At 36.6% G+C, this 26,666-nt stretch overlaps 1 protein-coding gene across 1 annotated transcript in view; it reads right to left on the minus strand.

The window, feature by feature from the left end:
- The window catches only part of CALCR (calcitonin receptor), a 144,098-nt gene that overhangs the window by 32,287 nt on the left and 85,145 nt on the right, over positions 1 to 26,666 (minus strand). The window contains exons 4-8 of the mRNA XM_001493688.5: positions 25,137 to 25,293; positions 23,253 to 23,363; positions 17,628 to 17,740; positions 12,320 to 12,411; positions 4,522 to 4,648 (exon numbers count right to left, since the gene is read on the minus strand). Coding sequence (XP_001493738.2) covers positions 4,522 to 4,648; positions 12,320 to 12,411; positions 17,628 to 17,740; positions 23,253 to 23,363; positions 25,137 to 25,293 — 600 coding nt within the window. The remainder of the gene's footprint in view (positions 1 to 4,521; positions 4,649 to 12,319; positions 12,412 to 17,627; positions 17,741 to 23,252; positions 23,364 to 25,136; positions 25,294 to 26,666) is intronic.

Raw genomic sequence — 26,666 nt, forward strand, 5'->3', positions numbered from 1 at the left:
TTGACTTTTGAGTTGCAAAGTGCTTAGCTTCCGAGTAAAAACTAATCTCCCTGCATTGTCCCTTTCAGACCCAGATAAAAAGTTCAGAGACATTTCTTTCTGGAAAATGACAAGTATGCTGCCAGCGTCCTTTAGATTCAGCAAGAACAATGCTTTTAATTCTGCCTCCTGACTCTCTACATGAAGATCATCGAATAAGCAGATGGAACAAGAAAATGAAATTTTAGATATTATGGAAATCAAATGCTCAAATGACACAAATGACAATGGGCAATTTTCACATCACTCAATAAACTGAGGATCTATTCAGCTCTTATTTATGCCATGAGTTATTTTGAGTTTAACTTTTTAAAAAAATCAATGTGAAGGAATAAGATTCTCATCGTTGGTTTTACAGGGGAGGCTCTGCCTCACCAAACAACGTCCAAGGGAAGAAATGACTACTTTGATGAGAAAGAAACCACAAACCCATAGGGATTCCCCACTGAGGAGGGAGAACACTGTGTTTTCTTTTGCCCCCAACAAAATAAACTCTTACAGAAGTAGCGCGACAGCATTTGGGACGATGCAGCCCCCTTTTACAAGAAATAACTCTTTTTAATATATTCCCTTGGGAACTGAGAAGGAAAAGCTTTCTGCCCCTTAACTGCTGATTCAGTGCCCTGAGAATTGGGTCAAAATGAAAAAATAACCCACAACTCTGCTTTAGTTTGTTTAAGAGAGAAAGTGTCTTTAAAAATTATATATTCCGCTTTTTTAAAAAAGACACGTATGTCTGAATCACAGAGAGATGAAGTGTTGATGGATGAGCTTTTCTTTAATTTATGACTGTGGTTATGTTTTTCATGTTAGTTAAAATTTCAATCAATATTTGTAGATTGACAATGTCCAATAACTTCCTTTTTCCAAAAATTTCTTGTGCTTTTTTTCTTTTTTGGGGGACTCTTCTGGGTTTTTCTTTATTATCGTCACTTAGTAATATATTGATGACTTCAGTCTTAGAATTTGGATGCTATTTTGTCTGTCTCCAGAGGTGAAGAATTTCACTCCTAGGAAAGACGGGACTTTTCTAGTTAAACCTTTCCTACTTCTTGTTTAACCTCTGTATATTCAAATATATTACAAGGGGAACATTTCTTTCTTGTTGCCTGAATTTCAGTTTCAACTGCAATTCACTTGAATAGTCTTTTGGATAGGAAAATATACTCAAGAAATTGGGCTTCTATGAATGCATTTATGACAGAATTTGCATTTTCAAGGGGAGATACAACACAAATGTCAAGTCCTGGGTCTTAATAAAGTCCTGTGTCTTAGTAAATAAGCAGTTTCAAAGATGAATAACATATAAGACATGTCTACTTGAGGATTTTTTCCTGGTCTTTCTTGAACTAATTTTGTTTGTCTAGAGAGAGTAGTCCTGTGTTGTTTGTAAATGGAGGGTTAGATAAGAGATTTAACAAACTCTCACTGGAAAACAGTGGCTGTATTCAAAGAGAGAAAGTACTAAAAACCAATGACCTAATTTTTTTTTCTTTTGGGTCAAGTGTATGCTTCACAATTTACAAACATAAATTAATTTTTGTCATTGTAGTCATTTGTTTTTAGTTTATACTACTTACACATATTTGGTGAGAGATATATGTCTCCAAATTTTGTCTTATGGAAGAAACAGACATTCGGAAATGTGAAGGAGGGCACCGTGTGCCCATACATTATGACGTTCCTGTTTACTATAGTAAGTGGCTTGTTATTGGTGGCTTACTCTCATTTTGTGTACCCTCAGAGGAAGGGAGGTTTCTCATTCAGGCACAAAGACTTTTTGCTCCTTTGTTTTCCATTAAAAACACACACACACACACACACACTTTGAAGTAGGTCAAGTAAGGACTGAACTCCTTGTGTATGGTTGCGAGACAGGAAGCTGTTCCCACGTGAGGCTTGGCACATTCCTACAGATTGTGAAGGGAATGTCATAAATAGATATTTTCTGCAAATCACACGAATTTAGTTCACCCTGAAGACTAAAATTTGAGTTTTGGGCGCTCAATAAACGCTTGATTGATTGGATGAAATTCTAACTTTCAAATGTTTGATAGGAAGTTTGCTCTTGCATAGCTAAAAACACCAAATCTGTTAGGTTAACAATACATTGATCAGAGAACCAGGTACTACTCATGCCATAAAGGTAAGCTTCTTTCCTGTTTTTCAAACTTAGGTCACTTTGAGAACGCCTAATGTGTGTGAGAAAGCCACCCCCACTTCCCCCTACCCAGAAGAAAGCTTCCCGTTAATTTCTCTGGCTCCCCTCTGCTCATGCTTACATTCTCCCAGGAAATCAGCTGCATAGTGGCTGAGCCAGGCCCCTAGACACCTGCTTATAGGCTTTATTAAAGAGTTTTAGGCAGTAGGGGATCTGCAAGGCAGAGCTGGGCTGGCTTGTTGGTGCCTGGGAGGCAGCCTGTGTGAAGACACTGGAGGAATGCATAGGAAGGTTTGCCCATAAATTAGCCTATGAAACGAAAACATGCTAACTCATGAGACCGTTATGAGCAATGAATAGAGTAACAGATTGGTTGGGAAAGCCAAGTGCAGAGACCCAGGGAGGCGGCCCCAGGGCAAGGGTTAGCAGCAACCCTGTGAGCAATTACAGTATTAGGCCCTTGGGAAATTTTAAAAGCTTTGTGTTTCTTTTGGGACTCCAAGACAACCTCTTGGAAGTAAGCAGGGAAGTTTTTATTATTTTCATTTAATGGATAAGGTTAAATAGCTTCTATAACTTAATTGCAAACTCAGAAAAATCCTGAATTTATACTATTTCAGGAAGATAACAGGTTTAGTACAATTTCACAACAGATGAGATGTCCCCTTCACCCTAAGCCAGAGAATGGGCTGTGGTATGATATATGGGTATGAGACCCCCTACAATAGAGATGGGTGAGAGTCTATTCGAGAATTTACAAAACTTCATAATTTGAGTGAGCGCTGCTCCCACGTCAGTGGGTTGATTCTTTAATGACTGAAGTGCCATTTCCTGGCCCACTCCGTACAGATAGTAACTTTCTCAGGGTTTCCACATTTATTGGAGATGGGAAGCTGAAAATTTGAGTCTTCTCTGATGAAAGATGCTTAGTTAGTTGCTTCTATATCTATTTTAAACTTAGTGGGAATCAGCTTCCCTAATTAAATACAGTGCACATGTTGAATTATGGACAGTTACCACTTTGGAATGACTGAGCCCATTTCTTTAAGAACACATCTTCCTCAGGAAATAAATCAAGACAATCGAGAGCACCATGTGGTGTAGAGGAGACAGGAAGAGTTTTGGTATGAGACAGGTCTGAGTTTGAATCCCATCTCTAACTATCCACAGTACGGAGGACATGTGCCTTCACTGAGCCTCAGTTTACTCAGTTAATAATGGGGATAATATTCACCCATTGCTGGGGTCTTGTGAGGATTAAATGAAATGAGATTACTTTTATTAAAATCAGTTGACATTGAAAAAGAAAACTCATCGAGATAAACCCATAATCACATTCTGCAGGTAAGATAGGACTGTGTCGCAGAGAACAGATGCCGTGGTTTTAAAAGCTGGATCATAATGCCTTTCTGGGTATATTCACACTGCCAAAATGATTAACACTGTGGATCCATTAGAAGCCAAATTAAGCTGCTTTCCCATGCCATGCCACTGTCATGCAGGATGCATGCTCTGGGCAGATTTCACGCATTTTTGTCATTGGGTTGGCAGAGCTGTCAAATGCCAGTTTTGAAAGATGAGGCTATCTACAGATGCTTGTATAACACAGTTAAGCAGAAAAACAAAAATGAAAATATCCTTTGGCCATTCATTGTGGGCCAGATAGCTTCTGTTTGTGCTTTCAAGTGTACTCTCCAGCCTCTCTCCCGGCCTTGGGCCCGGAGAAACGGATCTGTACATCTCCATCAGTGCTTCCTCACCCTCTGGTTTCTGGCCAAGCTCCGTTAACGGGAACTACCAGCAGGGATTGGGAGACGAGAGTGAGTGAATTCTCAAGGCATGCAGACTTACAACGTGATAATATTTATACGGCTTACTAGAGTAAATGTGTAGCTACTCATAGCTGACTGGCCCAAACCCAGCCTGGTGCCAGAATACTGACGGGATCTGATCAAGCACATCTGTAACCCATTAGTGACACACTGAGGCCACTGGGAGGTATTGCCTTAGTATGCCTAGTATCAGTAAACTTCCCATGGACATTAACAAATTTTTGATTAGTACTAAAAACTCATGATTTGCTGTATAATTCTTATTTCGTTATGATTGAATTATTCCTAGCCCTTTACTATAGCATATAATAATTACTTCCAATAACTACCTGGAAATGGTATGCCTTGCTTAATGCAAAACTCAACTGTAAAAGTAAATACGATGGTACATGTAAACAGCTGCTTAAGTCAAATAATAACACCCTGTTCACTATTTACAGGTAGTATATCCTAAAAAATAAAATTAAAAACAAATCACTCAGTGCTTACCGGATCCCTTCTCACGAGCTCTCCGTTGGGGACGACTTCAACCAGGTGGATGATGATAATCATAGAATTCAGAATATAAGTCAGAAACATGTTCTTGTGCAGAGTTACCCTTTGGCAGCCAAGGCTCCTGGAAGAAAAAGTAACAGAATGCGTTAACCAGCACCAAAATGTTGAAGTACCTGGAAAAAAGTTGGGGCAATATTTTTAATGTTTCCTTTAGCAACAGATGAGACAACATATAGAAATAAGTGAGGCTTGTCCCATCTTTAAGACTCATTACTACTTTTCTGCCTGATTTTTCAAAACAGTTTTCCAGTCACGGTAATTCATAGTTTTCAGTCCTCTGGGTGACTTTGTGCAATAACTGAAAGAGTGAGTGATAAAAATCACTTTTAATTATAGCAAACGGCATGAAATTAATTAAGCGAAAGACTCTTACAAGAGAAACCATTAGGGTTTGGAGTGTGCTTCAGATAAAAAGTCGACTATGCATTGATGCAACTAGGTAGAAACTGTGTGGCAAATGGGATAACAGAGCATGAAGTCAGAACCAAAGCTGCCTGTGACAGAGGACTCCGTCCATGTCCTTGACCCATCACATACACAAACTTTATTAAGCCCCTGTCATCCTTCTCTTTCACCACAAACATCTTCTTACTCTAGCTGGAATCAATTCTGTGTTTCCTCCTTTCCACATCCTCCTGATGGTGGAGCTCAGACACAGGTAGAGAAATAAACAGGCTCAAATTTGATCTCATTATGAGGCACGCTGTGGTCTGGATCTGACAAGTCCTATCCAAAGGCTCCTGCTTGCTGGCGTAGCCATTTCCCACCTTTGGGTACTAAACAATTCGTTGGATTTTTCATTCCTTTCTCCACCATTTCATAAACTTGTACATACGTATTTGTGTGAATGTTCACATAAATAAACATTACTTCAAATATCCTTTTTACTTCTGGATGCAAATAGAGAGAGCCTGCAGGATGGCTATACCAAAATTGGAATGATTATCCTAAATGAATAAAAATCCTGTATTTGCCATATGTGATCCAGACAAAAAGTGTCTAGCATAATGTGAAAACTTAAAACATTCAGTTAATGATGCCAACGATTGATCACAGTGACTATTCCTAAAAAAATCTCATGGAATAAAGTTAGAATTCCAGGAATTTTGAAAAGGAAATTCTGGGCAAAGATGAAATATGAGAATGGCCTAGGTTTATTTAGAATGCTTTCCTACATTTCCAAATCAAAGGAAAATGAGTTGTCAATTATCTGTAGTAAGGATCAAATTTTAAGTAATGAGGACATCTGTTAGAGCATATTTTGATTACTGTAGCTACATTTTTCAACTTTACAGGAAGCACAAACATTGGTAAATAGTTAATATAAAATATTTTAAAAGTCTCAACTTGTTGAGCAGGGGTAGAATTCAGAACTCTATATCCATGAGGTAGTGTATGGTAAAGATGGGGTTTAGAGAAGAACGAACTTTCTCTCTCTCTCTCTCCCCCACAGACACACTACCATGTGCTACTTTATTTAGCAGCAGAAAACTGTGTTAAATAAACTGAATCTAATTGGTTTTATAATAGTACTATAAAAGCAGGTTGCAAATATAAGGCTTTAAAAAGAAAAAAATTATTTGTATGAAACATTATACCTATTTATACTGCATAAACTCTTTCATATTGCAACTGCTGCATTTAGCACTGTTAAACCAGTCACCTGCCTTTTCTTATATAGTCTTGATAGCATTTTATTTACTCCCCTTCTCACTGCAAGGCAAATATCTGTGGTCTCCTTATTGGATTCAGCCTGGCTAAAACCAATGACAGTGGACATTATCCAGGACTAAGGAAAATGGATGAATGCATCGTACAGCACTGCTGTTCTCAGGCTTGATTTTCTTTTGACTGGAGAGAGTTCAATAATCTGCTGATGTACCTTAGCTAAAGGACTGGTTAATGTTCAATCTCCTGTGTAAATCAGAACCACCCTGAATAAAACATACTTCCTCTAACTCCAGCTTACTCTCTGGTCCCTGTATCCCTGCTTTATTTTTCTTCTTAACGCTTATCACTTCTTGACATATATGTTTACTGCCTTTATTTTCTCCTTTTTCTCATTAGAATGGAAGTGCTAAAAGAATTTGTTTTATGCACCTAGAATAGTGGCTGATACACCGTAGGGCTTAATATTAATTTTTTGAAGTAAAAATCTTTATATAAGAACAATTTTTCTTTGAGCTATGACCAATAAACAGTTTTCTGGTACATCAGAGAATTACATTAAATGCTAGATGATCTCATATCTTATACTTTGAATCATACCGTACATTGGCCAAATTCTTAATATAGGTATTAACCAACTAATGTTGGGCATATACCCTGTTGTTCAACACTAGCTAATACATATATACAGTACTGACTGCATTATGTACACAATGAGAAAATAGTGGTTTAAAGCTAGATAAACTGTTAGGCTCCAGATGAAGTATATGACTAATATATAATATGAGTTTCTGTTTCTTGAAGGTTTCAATATAATTTCTGCTTATTGAGTTTTAAAAATTTTATTGCTTTTACTTGATGGCATTTCCACTTGGCTTTTTGAAATGAGTTAAAGGTGCTTTAAATTTATTAAAATTCTTTCAATAATCCAACATGTGTTCCTGTGGACCCACTATGATTCACACCTTCTGGTAGATGCTGGGGATACATGGGTGAGCAAAACAGATAGCTTCTGCCATCAGGGACCTGAAATACTATATAAATGTTTATTTACTCTGATGGTAACTGTTATGAAGGAGAGGTATAGGATGCTAAAGAGGATTAACTGAACTTAACATACGTAATTACGTGTTTAATTGTTCCCAGTGCAAATATCTTATTGCTTAAAGAACATGAGAGAAGCTGACAGCATTTTCCTGTCAGATCTGAAATGTCGTATGTAGAAAGAGCACAAACCTCATGGCAGCTATACTTAATTCCTCTTGATAAAGAAAAAAATAGGTATTTAGATGGACAGGACATTGCTTCCTCTTTGAGTGACAGGGAACCATAAGTACTATAGATTCTCCAATAGTGGGAGGATAAGACAACATAATCTCCTTCTGTCTCGGCTCAATCAAGGTGTCACTCAAATGTGAAGAAGACATGATGATCTACTTGCGCACGAATCTCAAGATGTCATATTTTAAGACCAAAGGAAAATGTCATTTTCATGGTTTTAGTTTACCTGGTACAAATCTTTTCACACTAAAAAATTTGTTTCAAGGTATTGGTACCCTATGTATGTATGTGCGTGCTTTTTGGGAGCTTTTAGTTGTATGAGAAGGCATTTGCTATTTGCCTTGAGTTTTGTAGATTGCATAAATCAGTTTGATATCATAGGATGAGGAACAGCAGCACTCACTCCTTCATAAGACAGTGTAATTAGAATCACATTCAAAGCAAACAAGGAAAGCAGCACTAATAAAACAAGTAAAAGTTGTTCTGAATTTACTGGTGCATGGGAAAACACGCATTTGGAATAACTGTTGCGACTGATACAAGCAAAGTCCTATCTTCCAGTGTAACTCTAAGTTTTCTCTTACCCAGGTATCGTACCTTGTTCACAATGGACAAGAGAAATGAGAAGAGGAGAGGGAATGGGGAATGGATTGCGTGAAAACTTCTAGAAAAATTCAAAACACAATACATTATACATCTTTCTAATCTGACAAGGGACTTTGTACCTTTGGATTTAGAACAAAATTGTCAACTTTAAGGAACCCCCTTTGGATCATAATTCTTGCTTCTTTCCTATCACTTCTATTCCATGAGTGAACTGTCTGCCCAGATATGATCAACAGTTATCTTTGCTGTGCTGTCATGTCAAGGGTGGGTTGGGAGAAAGGAGGCTATCTTGGGTGCCATTGATTTAGTGGTTTCTCTGGAGGAATAGGAAGACAGCCAGAGATGTATAACATGTACAGATGGATACTGTACAAGATAAAGAGTTATCTATCCATGCACTATGTCAATGTGACAGAATAATAGGGAATACCGAGTGAGTAGTAGAGGACTCAGTATTCCTCCTGGAGGTCCCAGTGGAAACCCTCCTTTTTTGCTGATGTGGCCCATGTCATGTAATGTGGACAATGTAATGCAAGGAAGAACTGCCCCCCCCGCCCCCATCTCCCAACATATATCTCTATAAACTTACAGACAAGAGTAATTAATATTAAAAATATTTAACAATCAGGAAGACATGGGTATCAAGCAGTCAAAGTGGATGTTAATGAATGTTCTATTATTGTGCTTTCTTGAGAGAAAACAGTGAGGTGTTCCACTATTTGGGATTTTTCCACAGAAAAGTAAATTGATAAAATTGTAAGTGGAACTGATGGGATAAGTGAATTTATTGCTAACTTGCTTAAAATGGTCAGGAAACAACACAAACAAAAGTCCACTTATGGGACTTTCTCAAGCCAGCCTTCCCTAAGGCTATCTTCGTCTTAACTCTTGCTGACATTTACTATTGGCATCTAGTAGCGAGGAGTCTTGCTGAACTAATTTGATGTTTCTATTTAATCCTTCTCCATATTATTCTTCTTAACCATTTTTCCCACCAAGGTCATAAACCAAATACCATCCTAAAGAGGCTGTCTTCAGCCTTAAACTAGTCGACTAGAAGTAACCTGTATATCATCCTGAACATTATTTTAACTCTGCCACTTTTGTGCAGTTAAGGTCTTTAGTATTGCCCTTTATATCATTTAAATCACTGAAATTTTTCCCCTATCTTGAAGAGGACACAGAAGCTCAATTTTCTTCTTTTAAAATAACAAAGACTTTATATATATTTCTACATTCATTTTATGATAGCACAGGGAGCATGATTCTTACTTGTTTCAGGGTTACATAGCCCTGCCTTTTACATTCCTCTGCGTGCTCAGAATAAAATCACATTAAGATTAGAGGCATGCCTTAATGATTGCATTCTGAGTAATATTCCAGGATTTTTAGCAGCAAAGTATCGGCAGTTCCACAGCCTTCCATATATTCAGTAACTTTAACTTTCTCTGCAGGTCTTCTTAGCCTGCTGGTTTGAGGAGGACACCTGCAGGGTTATTCTTTCTCATCGGCCCTAGAAGGCACATTTTGTGCATGTAGAGTGAGATTTCAGAGGGATGATTATGAATGGAGCATTAGGTTTCAGAAGTGGAGCTGGGTGTTACTTCTCATTTTGGTTTCATGAAAGTTTTATGAAATAGATTATTTGGATTTTGCAAGATAACTCAACCCTGGGAATGCGGAATTAAGTAAGGGAGTGCTAATTATTTTTTGCTCAGGTTTCACAAAGATGATGCCATTTAAGTGTATAAATCCTAAAACCTTCCATTGCAATGTGCAGTAAAGGCCTTAAGGGTGATGTTGAGTTTTTGAAAACAATTCTGGGAAAATGTTGCTAATTAAAAGATAAAATCCAGTGATAGATCAGAATTACCTTTTATTTTTCACAATCACTTTTAATATTTCTGAAATGCAAATGTAAAGAAAAAAATTTGAAGAATCAGAAACATACTTTAATTTTAAGAGAACAGATGCCCTTGATATTTTTAGTTTGGGTAGGTTTAAGATAAAGAACAAGCATAAAAATCAGATAGGACTTCTTTTGGATCTGAACATTTAGCATCTCAGCATGAGTGTTTTTCACATCCTGTTCGTTTCTTGGTGTGTGTGCTCTGGAGAGCCAGCTATTTTAGTTTATGTCTTCCCATCATTATATTCAGATTATAATTCAATAGGGCTTGTTTTTCCTCCCAAGATTTAAGTTGCTGTTTGGTAGGTTCCTGGGAGTGAGAGACAGTAGGACAAAATCAGGTGCTTCCTAGACAATCTGCCTCTACACTTTCTTAAGGGTTTCACCAGATTAGTTTTGTTTTGGGACTAAGCGGAGTTGAGAAATATTTGACTTCGCCCATGCACTGCACTTTTAAACACCCATCTTCAGTGGCTTAATAGAGAAATGATTATTGAAAGAATGTTCTTATTTTATTTGCTGATTTGGCTTGCCTATCTCATCACTTATTCAAGGGACTGGAGAAATAAAGAACTAAGAAATACCCCCCTTGACATTTTTTTATCTTTAAAGTCCCAAATACACTTACTATTTGCACCATTACAAATTTGGAGACTTTTTCTTTCAATTTTCTTATGGTCATATTAAAAAATTTTAAAGAATAGCCTTTTAGTGACAAACTATTTAATCCAAGTTTTATGAGAGCCACGATGATGTATTTATTCACTGTGGTCAAGTGCGCTTGAAAAATGAGCAGACATCCCAGGATTAATCATGCTATGTGTTCACTCTGCTGCATTCTGATCATTATAATTGAAAACACTCTTCTGTTCTAATTCTAGTAATTAATCCCTCATGTCTTGTTGCTTTGTTTATGTCTTTCTCCTTTTAAATCATATATAGAAGGAGCTCATTCTCTGTTTATTTAAATTATTATTTGCTATTCAGTTAACAAAAAATTGCTATTCAGATGGTCAATATAAGAATCTTGACTATATAAGATATAGACATAATATATAATTATGATATAAGATGTAGAGAAACATTAAAAAAGGATCAAGTAAAAAATAATAGTAGCAGTTGTGTTAAGAGTGTTTTTACAGGTTAGTCTCCCCTCCGTTTAATTTTCTTTAGTATTATCATGATAATATTTTAACAAAAATCAAATTAAGATTGTATTTTTCTATACGTGATTCACTGTATATTTAATTACATGTCACATCTCTAAAGTGTGGAGGATTCTTTGTAGTCTGGGCCTGTGAAGGAGCTTTCCTTCATCATTTGTATTATACCACCACAATTAAAAAAAGGCTTAGTGGAAGAAGACACTGTGGTAGTCTAGAGGGTAATTGGAATTCTCATGAAAGGGTAATGTAGTGCCTCCTGCCTTTAATTTAAATAAATTACACTAAGTTTAGGACACGATTTTAGGACCAATTTAACATATATTACTATCTCACATACATTATGAAATCATTCCTGAAAATACAACATCACTGTTTTAAATTCTCCATTACTGTGAAAGCCTATATCAACTTAATCATTTTGCCATAGATAATGCACCACATATATAGACACAGCTTCAGAATAGAAACCCTCATTGGAATTTTATTTCTCACAGTGTCTTAGAAGATAATTTCAGTTAACAATGCTAGGGCAAAAAAGTGACACTTGACAATAGGCCATCTTCTTCCAGAGATTCTCCTTGACACTGTCTGAGTGAGTCAAGGCTAGAAGAGAGATTTAACTTCTCTGGTAAACACTATCATGGCCTCACCAGCTCCACTTCTCTTTTGGCCAAATCCACTTGTGATATAGCTCATCATTAGGTAGGGTGCATAGGGACTTGTGGCCATGGCCTCCATGTTTTAGAGTAGGGGTAAAGAAAGACGAGGATCCTCTCTTCAGTACTTCATGGAACCTTAGCCATGAAGAATGAAACCTTCACCAAGTTAACACAGTGCACTGATGGACTCGTAGGACTGTCTCACTTTGGGAAGGAGGTATATTGGCTTTGAAAATTATTAGAATTGATCCTATTTTCCTTAAAGTTAGGGTTAAAAAGCATAATTTAATTAATTTCATTTTCTTGCTACTTTATGACTCCCAAAGTTGCATGTCTCTTGTGATTTGCAGAAGACCCTCACCCCACACATTCTTGCAGAGTTTGCCATTTCTTTCAGTACCTTAGAGAAGAAAATAAAATGTAGATGCTATAATGGTACTTACTTGAAAAACATGAAAATCCCCAGCGAAATCACTAAGGTGAAAATCGACAAAGAATGGCCCACAATAGCCAAGTAGTACAGAACGTAAGCATTCTGGAACGACAGCCAAACAAAAAACAGTTACAAAAGCAGATAGGTAAATAAATGATTATAAAAGAGGGAAAATAGTTTCTATTTTTAAATATCAGTGTAAATCAATAACTGTTTTCTTCCTTTAAAAATAATCTGCTGAAATTATAGAAAATATTTCGGAGAATTAAATTATATTGAATTATAATAAGTTGGATTAACAGATTAAATATTATAAGATTATCAGTTACATTAGAATATTCACGATGTGGTGGCAGGAAAGTAAGACTGCATTTATCAGAACTGTTCTTTACTCAGCATATTATCATTAAGTCTTTGTGTAGCCCTCATAAGTCAGTCATATCACCTCTCTAGATCTCAATTGTCCTTACCTAAAAATTAATTTGGCTGGACCAGTTGATTTTTAAAGCAATTATATGCTACTTATAAGAAACATTGTTAAATACTGGGCTACAGAAATACTGGATGGAAAAGGATGGAAAAGATGACCCAGGTAAACATGACCATAAGAAAACTGCTGTAATATCTTACAGGTCCAGATGTTAAGTCAGGAAGATATAACAATTTTAATTTTCTATGCACCTAATAATATAAACTCAAACCACATAAAGCAAAAAGCAAAAACTGATGTCCTCTAGTAATTGATAGAACATACAGACAAAAAAAAAATCAAGCTACAGAGGTTTGAACAACATGATTAACAAATTTTACTAATTCACATATGATAAAAACTGCACCCAACATCTGCAGAATACCCATTCTTTTCAAGTGCACAAAGAATATTTATTCAAATTGACATACACTAGCCAGTAAAGCAAATATCAACATGTTTCAAGTAATTGAAATCTTAAACCACATCTTCATTGACCACAGTAGTCTAGAAATCATTAATAAAATGATAACTTAAAAAAACATGCTCATATTGTTGAGAATTAAGTAATACATTTATAAATGTTGACCACTAGATCAAAGAACTCACAATGACATACCAAAACTTATTGGATATGAATGAAGCTGCATATAGAGGAAAATTTAAAGACTAAAATGCATATATGAGAAAAGAAGAAGGTTGAAGATCAATGATCTAAATTTCCATCTAAAGAAGCTAAGACAAACAAAAAGAAAATTAAACTCAAAGAATGTAAAAGAAAGAAAGTAGTAATGATATAGAGAACTTTAACATACAATTGAGTGGACCAACTAAGACAAAATTTAATTCTTAAAAGACATTAATTTCAATATCCCTAGCAAGACTGAAAAAGAAAAAAAAAGGCCAAAGAGAAATAAAAATATATGTTCACACAAGTGTTTATAGCAGCATTATTCATATAGCCAAAAAATAGAAACAACTGCAATGTCCATCAACTGATGGATGTGGTTTATCTATAGAATGGAATACTACTCAGCCGTAAAAAGGAATGAAGTACAGATACATGCTGTGACATGGATGAACCTTGAAAACATTATGGTAAGTGAAAGAAGTCAGTCACAGAGGACCACATATTGTCCAATTCCATTAGTATAAAATGTCTAAAACAGGCAAATCTAGAGAGACAGAAAGTAGATTAATGGCTACCTAGAAATTCATCTGTTATTATTTGTAGCTGACATAATTCTGTATGTATAAAATGCAAAATAATTTATAGATAAACTATGAAAATTAATAAGTGAATTTTACAAAATTGCTGGATATAAAAAATTTTAATACATGAACAACAAATAGAACATGAAATTTCAAAAATGGAATTCACAATTGCATAAGAAAATCAAATGCCTGAGGATAAATCTAAGGAAGGATGTGTGTGACCTCAACACAGAAATCTACAAAACATTATTGAGAGGTATTGAAGACTTAGATGAATAGAGCGATATATACTATTCAATGTTTGGAAAACACAATATTATAAAGATCTCAAATTTCTTCAAACTGATCTGTACATTCAATGCAATCACAAGCTTTCCTTATGTGTGAAATTTGACAAAGTGATTCTAAAATTTATATTGAAATACAAAGGACAAAATATAAACAAGACAATCTTGAAGAAGAACATGGGAGGAAGACCTGCTCCGTGGAGTATCATGATTTATAACAAAGCTACTGTAATCGAGCAGTGTGGTATTGGTGCAAGAAGAGACAGAGACCTACGCAATAAAGAGTCCAGGAGCATGTGGTGATGTATTGTCACTGATATATAAAAACGGTGACACTACAAGCAATAGGGAAAGGAAGTTCTTTGCAATAAATATTGCTGGGTCAGCTGAATATCAATAGGCAAAAAATGACAATTGACCCCTAACTCTCTGATTTTCAACAAACTAAAATGTGTGTTCTAAATTGAAAAGAAATAGCACCTTTTGTGTGTAATCTTTGATCACCTGCAGACAAATGATCAGGCAGTTAAAGGTCTGTGATACACGAGTGGTCAAAGCGCTATTAGAAAATCATGCTAAATCTAAGTTCTTTACTTATTTTATCCTCACATTTTTATGTTTTCCAGTGCCACCTTTTACGTTTATGATGCCAAGAGGAGAGACATTTAAGGGCAGGTGGGCCTTTGGCACTCCTCACATAATAGTGGATGATTTCCTTCTCTATTGGGGGGGTGTACCAGCCCCCAAACTTATAACTTGTTTTCAGAGCTGGCAGCCGTTTATTATATTTTGTGTGGGAGAGAAAAAAAACTGTAATATCCATTGGAAGGGTGAAAAACACAGAGGCCCAGAGAGGACAAGTGACTTGAAATGAGGACAGCACAAGCTCTTGCCTTCTGGTCTTAAGTTCCTTCCACAGTTTATTGGGTCCTGGTACGAATGCAAATGTAGTGTAGACAAGTGGGATAATTTCTATGAAGTTCTTTGAATTCCTGGGAGAAATGTGATGTTTATGTACAAATCATTACCCTTGAACATTTTGATGCTTGTCAATTTCCTTGTGAAGTGTCTGAGATTGAAGCGCTAATTGTGCTAAAAGGCTCTCAAAGCATGCAGAGTCCTTTGTTTGGTTATGTGCATTGTTGCTGAACAGGAAAAATAATGCCTTTCTAGGCCTTAGAATTTCAAAGTGACCTAAATCAACTTCTCCTGCATTGTGCCTGTTGCACTGTTTGTCCAGGCATTTACATATTGTTTGCCATTTTCATTGTCGATACTATTCTCTTAACAGCACATTTTATCCTTGCAGGTAATGAGCATAAAGTTGGAATGGTTGGCTTATATCTAGAGCTGATAAAAACCTCAAAATAACTATAGATCCCTTGTTAGGAGGTATTTAGGAATCTTTGCAAGAAAACACTTAGTTTCTTTCTTTTCACCCAGAAATTCATTTTCTGGCTATTTTTTCTAACTTCAACACTAGACAAAACCAGGAATACCATTTTCTAAAAGTTCTTCCTTTTAAATAGTTCACCACATAGAATCCCCTTTCAATTTAAAATACTGTTTTTAATTTGGATACATATCCATGCCCCTATCCTCTGTCAGTATTTTATTTTTATCTCTGCATATTTTATTTCTAAGAAAACTTCATATAACTTAATTTCTTTTCTTTCAGTTGCCTCCAGAATAGTTTAAAAAATATTTGTTCTTCTGCAATAGAGTTGTGTAAATGTGTAAGACTAAACCAATAGCTCATAATTTAGTTGCCACTCTTATGTCATTCTTTAGACTGAGAAGTGTTTTGTTTTGTATTTTAATAAGTTCCAGGTTGACTCTTCAAAAAATTTTTTTGCCATCTATGTACATGTATATAGACAGGAGATTTGTGCAAATAATTTCAATCATTATGTTAGGTGCCTAGGGGGAAGCATTTATGCTTAACATACTTTATTTCCATCTCAGATGTGGCCAGAGTGCGTGAGAAGGTCAAATATGGCAGCATGGAGAATTATTTATTTGGATCTGTACTCTTTATAACAAGTCAGTTAACAGGGTTATAATTTTTTTCTGTAAAATCATAATCAGCACTTATTCAGGAAATTCCTTACTCGGTGACATGTCATTTCAGTCAGACCTTATTAAGTAAATAGTTCTCCATTAGGGAGTGACTAAGCAATTTGTGAAGAGGTAACTGGCTTCGGTGCCCTCAGCCTGTGCCCTTGACAAGGTGTCCTTCTAGTCAACTGGTCTCCAAGCTATGTATTCATCTTGTTTTTGTTTTGTGTTGTTTTTGGTGTGTGTGTGAGGAAGATGGTCCCTGAGTTAACATCTGTGACAATCTTCTTCGATTTTTTGTATGTGGGATGCTGCCACAGCATGGCTTGATGAGCAGTGTGTAGGTCTGCCCTTGGAATCCGAATCTGCAAACCCTGGGCCGCCAAAGTGGAGCGCTTGAACTTAACCCCATGCCACCAGGCCAGCCCTTGTTTTGTTTTTAATAAAAGGAAAATTTTCTATACTCCTAAAGTTTCTCTACAGCAAACAAAAGCACTGATGGGCTTTCACCTCCCAACCGAGTTGTTTAGCATACAGGCCTATCTTTGGAGGAAACAATAGATTTCTGTTGCAGCCACCAGGGTTGCTCAGAGATGTCCTGTGTGGCTAAACACTGACCAACTGTTTAACTGGTAATCTTTTCAGATTTCTGCTGCATCTGAAGAAGAGAATAGTTATTTTGCTTTTTCCATTGGCTTAAATGTTTCTAAGCAAAGATGATATCAAAAATATTTAACAGCCAGCATGAGACAAGTACTAACAAATCAGAATGGATTTCCACTGAAAATCACCTAAATAGCCATATCTGTATCAACAGGCTGATGAGACTCCCCATTCTTAGGGTTCCTTCAGGGCCTGATGGTAAAACTATTGGACATCTCCGGGCAGGGAGTGGGGGTAAGTGTTAGCTTGTGACTTGTGGAGAAATCTGGAGTTTTGTAACTGTTCCAGGAGAAGAGAGATCTTAGAGAGTCCTTGGAAATGCTGCCTAATATCTGGCATCACAGGGAATCCCATCATGTGTCCCATGACACTATTCCCCTTGCCATAAGTGGCCTGATTCCGTATGCTCATGGAACTCCCATCGACACTGAGTGCCAACCAAGAAGTAAAATGTCATTTGCTCTAATACCACTTCATGGAGTCCCTAGAACGTACAGGTCACTATCTTATTTCCTTCTTTAAAACAGGCTGGCTTCTCGGTAGCACATATTTTACAGTTATGAATACATTTCCATGTATAAATAATGGCATTCCTACCCAATACTGAAATTTGAAATATCACCTACCTTCAGTTTCTCAGGAGTGAAAGCATTACACATAGTATAGTTGGACCAGGTTCGATTGTTCTCAGGATGTTTAAACCAATCTCCTTTCTCATCACAGTATTTTGTTACCTTTTCTGTTAATGAAACATAACGGTTATCACATTATTATCTCAAACACCAAGAAAGAAAAATAATAAGTTAAGGCTTAAAAGCCATTCCAAAGTGTTAATCACTTTATGGAACTTGAATGTGGGTAGAAGTCAATAGAGATCACCACGAATCCTGCATTACACAAGATGCTTTAATATCCGCTGTCTCACTTTATCTTCAGCAGAGCCACGTAAAGCAGACATTGCTATCTCCACTTCACAAACAGGAAGCAGGCAGTGAGGGGGGTTATGGAGTTTGAAAAGTCACTAGACAGTGGCTGAGCGAGGGTTTAATCCCAGGTCTGTCAGGCTCCAAAGTGCTACCCTCACTGTACCTCATATTTTTAAACAATGTTAAACTTCTGATTTTAGATGGGAACTATGTGAGAAGAGCAAGACCATACTTTCTTCCTTTATTCACTTGAATAAATATAAATGAATATTTACTAATTAGGCTGGCTGTGTGAAATTGCAGTGTTTGTGGGTCAAATAGTCAAATATTGGCAACATCATATGGTTAAATCCAATAGAACAAAGAAGCCCCAAACTAAGAGATGTATCAAGAAGGCATTTTATGCCTCTCAAAAGGGCATAACATATGAATCATCTCTCTTCATCCCACAGAAAATGTATTAGGAATTTACAGATTTAGCCTACCCTATACTTCTTTAATCATCTCTTAGGTGATAGTTACTGAAATTTGCTGATTCAGCTGGATTGGCATATTCAAGATTTCTGCCTGCTATGGACCAGGCCCTGTGCTAAGCACTTTGCAGGATTATCTTAAATGTTGATAATGACCTTTTAAGGTGGGTATTGGTCTTCCCACTGTACATATGAGGAAACTGAGGCTCACAGAAGTTGAGTAAATTCCCTTTTCACAGCCAGGAGGTAGTAAGGGCAGGGATCAAATCCAGGTTTACTTGATTCCAAAGCTATTGCAAGGCCAGTAAACTCTGCGTTAAGCCTCATAGTCTTGTGGCAAGGTTATCTATACTCCATTCCGGTGACCCAAAGGATTGTAAATAATTTTGTTGACTGCAAAATAGTATTTGAATTCTAACCTAACTGGCTACGCAATTGGAAGAAAAATATTATATGTATTGAATTAAGTAAAATAGAAACAAGGAACAAGTAAACACTAAAATGGATGCACTTGCCAAATTTAATCTGAGTTATTCAGACTTCCTCTAGTTCTCCAAAGTACCTCTCCAATGCATTTATTGCCTCAGAGATCATATAGCAACCCTGCATTAATATAACATGAGGAGATTTTACCAGTGTATTTGGAACCCATACAGAGTTTTGATTTTTGAAAATTTCTTAGGGAAAATATTTTTGAAGCATTTTTTCTTCATTGGCAAAGGCAAAGCCATCACACCCATGAATAATCCTTTTATATATGGTTCTAATTTTTTTTAGAGGTGCTAAAAGAGAAGTCAGAGTCACACACTAACAGTTGGAGGATACTGTTATTGTTTTGAAGGCTAAGGAAACAATTCACGTTAAAAAAAAACCCTTATTTGGCTGAAATATCACTCATTTCTGATAATATTAAAATAATGTTATGTCAGTAGTTTTGGTTAGTCAATCAGTATGCTAAGAGCTAGTACGAAAATCCTTTTATCTTTGGCAATTTTTCGTTGAAATGTATCATTTTTCATTGTATGACTGAAACAGATACCCTAAACTAAACACAAGATTTAAACTGCAAATTGTAGATTTGTTTGTATGTCTACTCCAACCATTATTTAAAATCAATGAAAAACAGATTTTTCAAGCAAAAGATATTGTTAAGCAACCTATTAGAATCGTCGTTGCTTAATGTAAATTTGTTGCAAAGTTAAATAGAAAAATTTAAAATTGTGAATTTGCTGAGACAGCCATTGGACAAAAACTCTTTAAAGACTCACCATTGGACACCACAGTGTTTCAAAAAGGGTTAGCACTAATCAGCACAGAAAGCTGATGTTGAAAATTGGACAACGATTTTGCTAATGTTATTTGTTGACAATGACCATTCTAAGCTTACTTGCAATTTTTAAAAAAGTGGTTTGTACTGTAGCATTTTATCTTTGTTATATTGTCAGTAAGTAGTTTTTTGTTTTATCGAAATGAATATAATGTGGTTTTAACAAAGTTGCGTAGCTATGCATGGCAAAATATGTTACATGGAGGAGGCGTGTTCCTCCCGAAGAAGTCCATTCCAGTCATGGTTAGGACTGTAGGAAATTTTATTGTTTTGCTTTAATTTAACCAAAGTCTGCATCTAGGCCTTTTCTGGTCCTAACTGCTGCAGCTATCAGAATTCATCCTCCTCCACCTGGCAAATCTTTCAATCTTTGAAGAAAGGATATGTCTACTCTGACTTCCCCTTCCAAACCAGACCTGCCCCTTTACTCACACCACACAGCTTGCTGTGCCCTCACAGCCTCGAGCCTGTCTGCATGCGCTCTGATATTGGTGTTTCCTTCCAAAATATTCGAAGTTTGGACTGCCCCATGAAGAGGACAGCATGTTTCCCTCACTCTAGACTCACGTGAGGGAGCTTTACAGACTCTCGGGCCCAATCTCCAGAGATTCAAATTCGCTTGACCTGGGGAGGCCCCAGGAATCAGCATTTTTAAAGAGCTCACCAGTTCCAAAGGATATGAGGCTTGAGAATCACTGTCCTCAACCATATGGTGACCATCTTGGCTCTGTGCCATTAATGTTTGAGTGTTTGACTCCAAGGTCAGGGCCTAAATACCTTGTTAAACTGGCTTTTTACACTCTAGCATATTCCTTCAGACTTTCAGCCTCTTTTGAATTTCAAGACTGTTATTCATGCTTTCATGATCTACCTGTCTTTTACCAAGCGCTTTGTTTAAGATGAAATCTGTCATCTTTCATAAAACTGTTTTGTGTATCAAGATCTGGCTTTGGGTCAACAGTAAATCCTAAAGTGTCCAAGTTTGTTGAATATAGGCATATTTAAGATGTTCTTTTCCTTTGAAGTGGATTTGTCCCCCAGCTGAGGGTGTTCTATCTAAAAAACAGGCTGTAAAGATAGATCTATGCCTGGAAGTCCCTGTTTTGCTGACCAAAATCTTGCTTTTTAGTCAATAATTATAGCCACTTTGGCAAGAGCCCATTGCTGCTTTGGAAGCGGCCTTGTAGCCTCAATTGCAGAACAGCTCTTTACGCCAATCAAGTTACTGCTAATGTAGTTGTCAAATCAAGACTAATGGAGCACCATTTATTGGGAAGAGCCAATAAAGGCCTGAAGGGTGACCGTCAAATAGCATTTAGTTAGTTTACAGGAGTGCTCTGCTCAACATTAAGCTCTTTCTCTCTTCACACCCAGACTTTTCCATCAAATGAGAATTCCCAGAGGTAGCTGGCCTGAACTTGTTTTAAAAGTGGCCCATGTAATCCCCTTTCCATTATCTCTGTCTTACTGGGGTGGAACTTTGTATCTCATCCTTGAAGGAAGCACAAAAACCATCTCCGAAACATTGTCTCAGGCATATACTAATTTCTTTGCTCTAATCTGGATTCCTGAAACTTTCTTGCCTAGATTTTACCATGTGACTGCTGTTTTCTATCTTAACTGATGTCCTCACTTGTAGTCTATGGGCAATAACCTCTTGTCATTCATAGTCAATAAGCAAAGGTAACCAGATGGGCTGGTTGACTTTGAAACATGGTAGAAACTGACCAGACAGCTCTTGGAAAAATCTGAAAGTCAAGGTTGGTTTTCCATAATCTCTTAAACTGGAAACAAATACTGACTCTTCTCTTCAAAATGCTAGTTCTAGTCCACACCAGATAATTTAAAGATCCTCCTTTGTCAGGACCCTGGCATTCCCTTCCACTGAGTGGAAGTTCTAACTCTCTTACATTTGCCCTGAGCTAACATCTGTGCCAATCTTCCTCTACTTTATATCTGGGTTGCCGCCACAACATGGCAACAAGTGGTGTAGGTCTGCGCCCAGGATCTGAACCTGCAAACCCAGCCTGACGAAGTGGAGCATGCCAAAATGGCAAAAATTAGTCCATCAGGCTAGCCCTCCGCAGCCACTTTCTTATCTGGACTTTCTTTGACATATTTTCATCTTGGCTGCACATTTAGTCAAAAGTAGAACTTTTAAAAATCCTGATGCCTAGGCTGCACTCTAGGCTAATTAAATCAGAATGTCTAGAGTGGTCCCAGGCATCAGGAAGTTTTTAAGTTTCCCGTCTTCTTAGCCAAGTTGAGAATCACTCACTAGTAGCACCTACGCAATCCCATTCCCCACCCCCATGTGTCTAGTCTCTGGATCGAGGCTGTTATACCACCTCATACATCTCCTCGAACACTCCTCTGCATTGCTTCTGACCACTAGCCACTGAGACTCTTGGATTTCAGGGCTTCAATCTATTTGGATATCTGGCAATTCTAAGAAACACAACTGTAACCCTCTAGATTCTTACTCTACTCAGTACCTGGTACTCCCAGATCTTCATCCTGCCTAAGCACCCTAGCCCAACTTCCTACCACACCAGTGTGACTAGATTGAAGCCTAAAGGAAAAATATTTCCTTCCTTGAAAGTTCTAAAAGTGCTTCAATCTGCACAAGTTTGTACGGAGATTTAGAAATGCTGTTTCTCAAATGCTTTTCCAAGACTGTTGAGCTTAAATATAGAGAGAGGGTTAGGTAAGAGCTCAGGAGACTCACGTTCACTTGCAGTTTTGTATCAAATATTGTGTGAGTACAAAATGAGACAATATATAAAAAAATGTTTTGAAAACTTAAAAAAAGATATTCAATGAAAGGTATTTATATGTTACTTTTATAACGAAAGTGAATTTGGTGTCACTAATTTACTTAACCCACATTTGTTCACCACTCACGTTTGTGCAGGGCACAGAGCTGGGTGTTAAGTATAATGCATTTTAACGGTCTTAGTCTTATTTACTGAGCATATTTTAATAATCTACTGTTGGAACAGAAATCTGGTAAGTGTCTATAATTACTACCTTCTGATTTATTTTCTCTTACACATGACAATTTTATGTAATTTCCAAAGTTATATAAAATTTCCATCATGCACGTTATACCAGCTCAGTATACGCAAACTCTAGAGCAAGCATTTGCATGTCATCAAATGTAAGACAACTGAAAATTTAAAAACGCATTTAAATAAAACGTTTCACAGTTTTAGAAAAAATAACTTAAATTTTTATTAAAATTTAATATCAAATATTTAAAATATATAAACATTTCATTTTTATTTAAAATTTAATAGAATTTATGACTGATGTGCACAAGTGACCAGTAACAGGACTTAAAAATAGGATAGCTCGCAACATTTGTGCAACTGGGTAATATTTCACTTATGGAAATGTTTCAGAACATGCTCAAATTTGTAGAGCATGATTAGGAAGGTATATTTTACACCTGATTTTCTTTACAGAACCAGGAAAACTCTAAAATCTTCATAGCAAAATATAAAATGAGAATAAATGTTCTACCTGCTGGATCAAAGTCTGGAAAATAATCTGGGCAGTACTGATAGGACAGAACTCCAGCCGGCGTGTCATCCCAGCACAGCCATCCATCCCAGGTGCGGTTGCAGTACGGACCTGGCCGTTTAGAAAGAAATTAATATTGGGGCTGTCCAAAATCGCAGAATCCTCAGCAGGATTTTACAGGGCATAGACAGGGGCTTTCCATTTGTATATAGAAATATTAAAAACAACAGTAACAGCAGCAGCAACAACAAAATAAAGCTATTAACTTTACTAACTACTAATGAAATTTACATTTTTGTAGGGTTTTCTCCTTTTGTTCCTCAAAAGACATATATGTCATCTGTACGGAATCTTCCCTCCAAAATCTTTCCTTTAAAGTATCTCCAGAAATGCTACAAGATAATTCTGGTGAAAGCATATGCAACATCACTCGTGAATAAAAGGTTTACCTTGAAAAAACTATATGCCTTTGGAACGCATGTATCCTATTAAGCATTAACCTCCAAAAAGGTTGGCTTGGGTACTTCTATTCTTAATCGAAAGGTGATATGCAATTGTTCAAAATTCCTATTGGTGATGCATTTGCAGCCAGTAAATGGATCACAAATAAAAGTCTTATTACTTTAGAATCACACTTTGTTAATGGCTAAAACAATGCTCAGTTTGATCACTTTATATATTCATCAACATTAGGTCCAAGTGGTTTCTCACTGCTTTCAAAACTTAAATCTATCCTAAAACATGAAGATTTACCTCTATAAAGATATTCAAAAGAATGAGCCTCAGGCTTTGAAGGCAGTTCTTTAAAAAAAAAAAAGTTTTAAATAATGATCATAGCACGAAAGTTCAGCTTCCCAAGATATCTAAGACAAAAGCGAAGGAGACTGCACTCAATCTCTACAAATATCAGTCTTGTTTCTACTTCATTTGCTTCAGAGAAATGGTTTCTTCTTTGGCCCAAGTTGCATCTAAAGCCTTTTCAGGTTCTTAAAAAAAACCCTGAAACTACTGCAGGCAGAAGAATATGTATCTATCTTTCTTCAATTGACTTGATTTTTTGTTCAGTGGAAAATGCTAAAAATAGGAACTACAAATTAAAACTTTAATGGTTTGAAGGCAAACCATATGTAGAATAGAGTATATTTAACCAATTCTTCCCCATACCAAGCTGTGTTGTCTTAGAATACACAAGGGTGTACAAGATCTTGTTGGGTCTTTTCAAATGTTCTGGGGGACAAGGGAGAGAATTTAAATTGATGTAGCAATGTTTGGCCACCACATTCTCCCTTTTGTTTTTCTCTGAGCTCTTTATAGCTAATAGAATATACTTAGCCCGAGAACATTTGGGCAATTACTTAGAGCATCTTAGAGAAGGTGACAGATAAACAATATCTGCCTAGGAGATATCTTTTTCTAATTCCTCTGCGAACTAAGGGTAGAAAAGGAGAAAGAATACCATGAGTTGCCAACCAATTGACAGTTAAGGGAAGATACTGCATAATTAACCCAAACAAAACGGGTTTTGACAGGTTCCACCTCAGGCAAATTCTCGGCCTACTGTTTTCCAATTCCCTTCCTGTCATTTTCCAATTCCTCTTCCTCACTTAGTCCTGTATTGTTCCTGTTTGCCAGGTGTGAATACTGAGTTACTGAAATAGTTTTGTCATAGGTGCAGATGTTAGCCAAAAAAGCAGTTGGCTGAACTTGAGCAAAGAAACTAGGCATGTCTGCTGCATGAAATACACAAACGTATCATGGTATGAAAACTGCTGTTAAACCTGCTGGCACATTACATTAAAATTAGTCAACACGTATTTACCCATGGAAGAAAATAACCCTTTAACGATGTTTGAAACACATGTTCACATACATCCTTCTTTTTACCTTCTCCTTGGTATGGGGGTAGTTGTTTCATTCGGTCATAGCATTTGTACTGTGCATCCATCATTCTCTTTCGTCCTAGAACGTACAGAAATGGCTCGGACTCTATTGTTGGAGGGTAGGTGTCATTCGAAGAGGCAGGAAGAATTGGGGTTGGGTGCTGTATTAAAAAGGAAAGTCGGTTACTTATAGGAGAAGGGATGGGTGTATACATAAATAAATGAGACAATCAAAAAGTTTGAAAGCACATATTTCTTCTTCTTTAAGGAACAATTATGCATGGTCTCTATGTATTATATTTTTGCTTTATAACTAAAAAGCTTATTTATATTTCATCTACAAATTCTACGTACAAATTTCTTATTTGCATTCATTCTGTTCACTATTGAAAATGTAGAGCGCCAACACAAACTCATGCAACTCTTTATCATATAAAATTGTTTTAATTTTATTATCACTGTAAAGTTTAGAAGTAAACAAAGCAAATAATCTGATTTCCAAAACATACTAATATTAAATCAACTTTGCCTTCTTTGGAAATCCAAAGAATCATGAATCATGTTATTAAAAATAGATATATTAGTGCAATAAATAAGCTTTTTATTGGATTCTTCCAGCTAATTTTTATTTGTGCTTACATTGTGTACACTGCCAAAAATTTACCCCATTTATTCCATAGAACGAACTCTGTTCTTCTGAGATATTTTGCCTTGGATAACTGGCCTTAATCTCTTTGAATTGGTTTCACCAGCAGATGACCTATACAGGGTAATTCATGTTGACTGCTGAAAATCAATGTAAATCTTAAATGTTTCTCTTAGCGCTTTTGCTTTTTTGGTACAGGCTGGCATTAGTTTTGTCAGTCTTGGTTAATCCTCATCACCATCATAGGTCCTGTTTATTAAAGTTGATGTGTGTGTATGTGTCTGAAGACAGCACCGTCTGACATATTGTCCTAAGTTGTGTTTATATAGATTTCAGTTTCTTTTGTGGCTGTGATGTTTTTTTGTAGTGCTTGCATCCATGGTTTTTTATATCCATGTTCTCAATAAAGACTTTTTTTGAGAAGATTTGCAAGCTTTAGCCCGCACTGACTTTTCTTCTTCTGAAGTTGAGAATAGTTCTTGCTCTCTCTCTATCATGCATCTGTTGAAATATTCTTTTGTTTGGCCTTATTCTGTCTAAATTATTCTAAGATTGAAGTTTTCCCAAATGTATCAATGGCAAAAATAGTGTTATGTACTTTTCTCTCTTCCCCACAGCCTCTAAAACAAACTCAGCATAATTCAGTTGACCTGTCTACCCCAGGCTATTCATGATAGAGCCTCACTGTTTTCCAGTGTATGTCATTGTGTAGATGGGGCATCCTATCCTATGAGATAGCATATCGCTAAACGCTAAACTGTACAGCACATAATACAATAAAAATTCATAGTGGAGAGAGAGCACGGAGCAAGAATAGTCAGGGATGACTACAGATATGGGGTGGAATTTGAACCGGACCTCGAGTCTATGTAGTGTCTGCATGGGCAG

This window comes from Equus caballus, chromosome 4 (assembly GCF_041296265.1).
Source record: "Equus caballus isolate H_3958 breed thoroughbred chromosome 4, TB-T2T, whole genome shotgun sequence".
Taxonomy (NCBI): domain Eukaryota; kingdom Metazoa; phylum Chordata; class Mammalia; order Perissodactyla; family Equidae; genus Equus; species Equus caballus.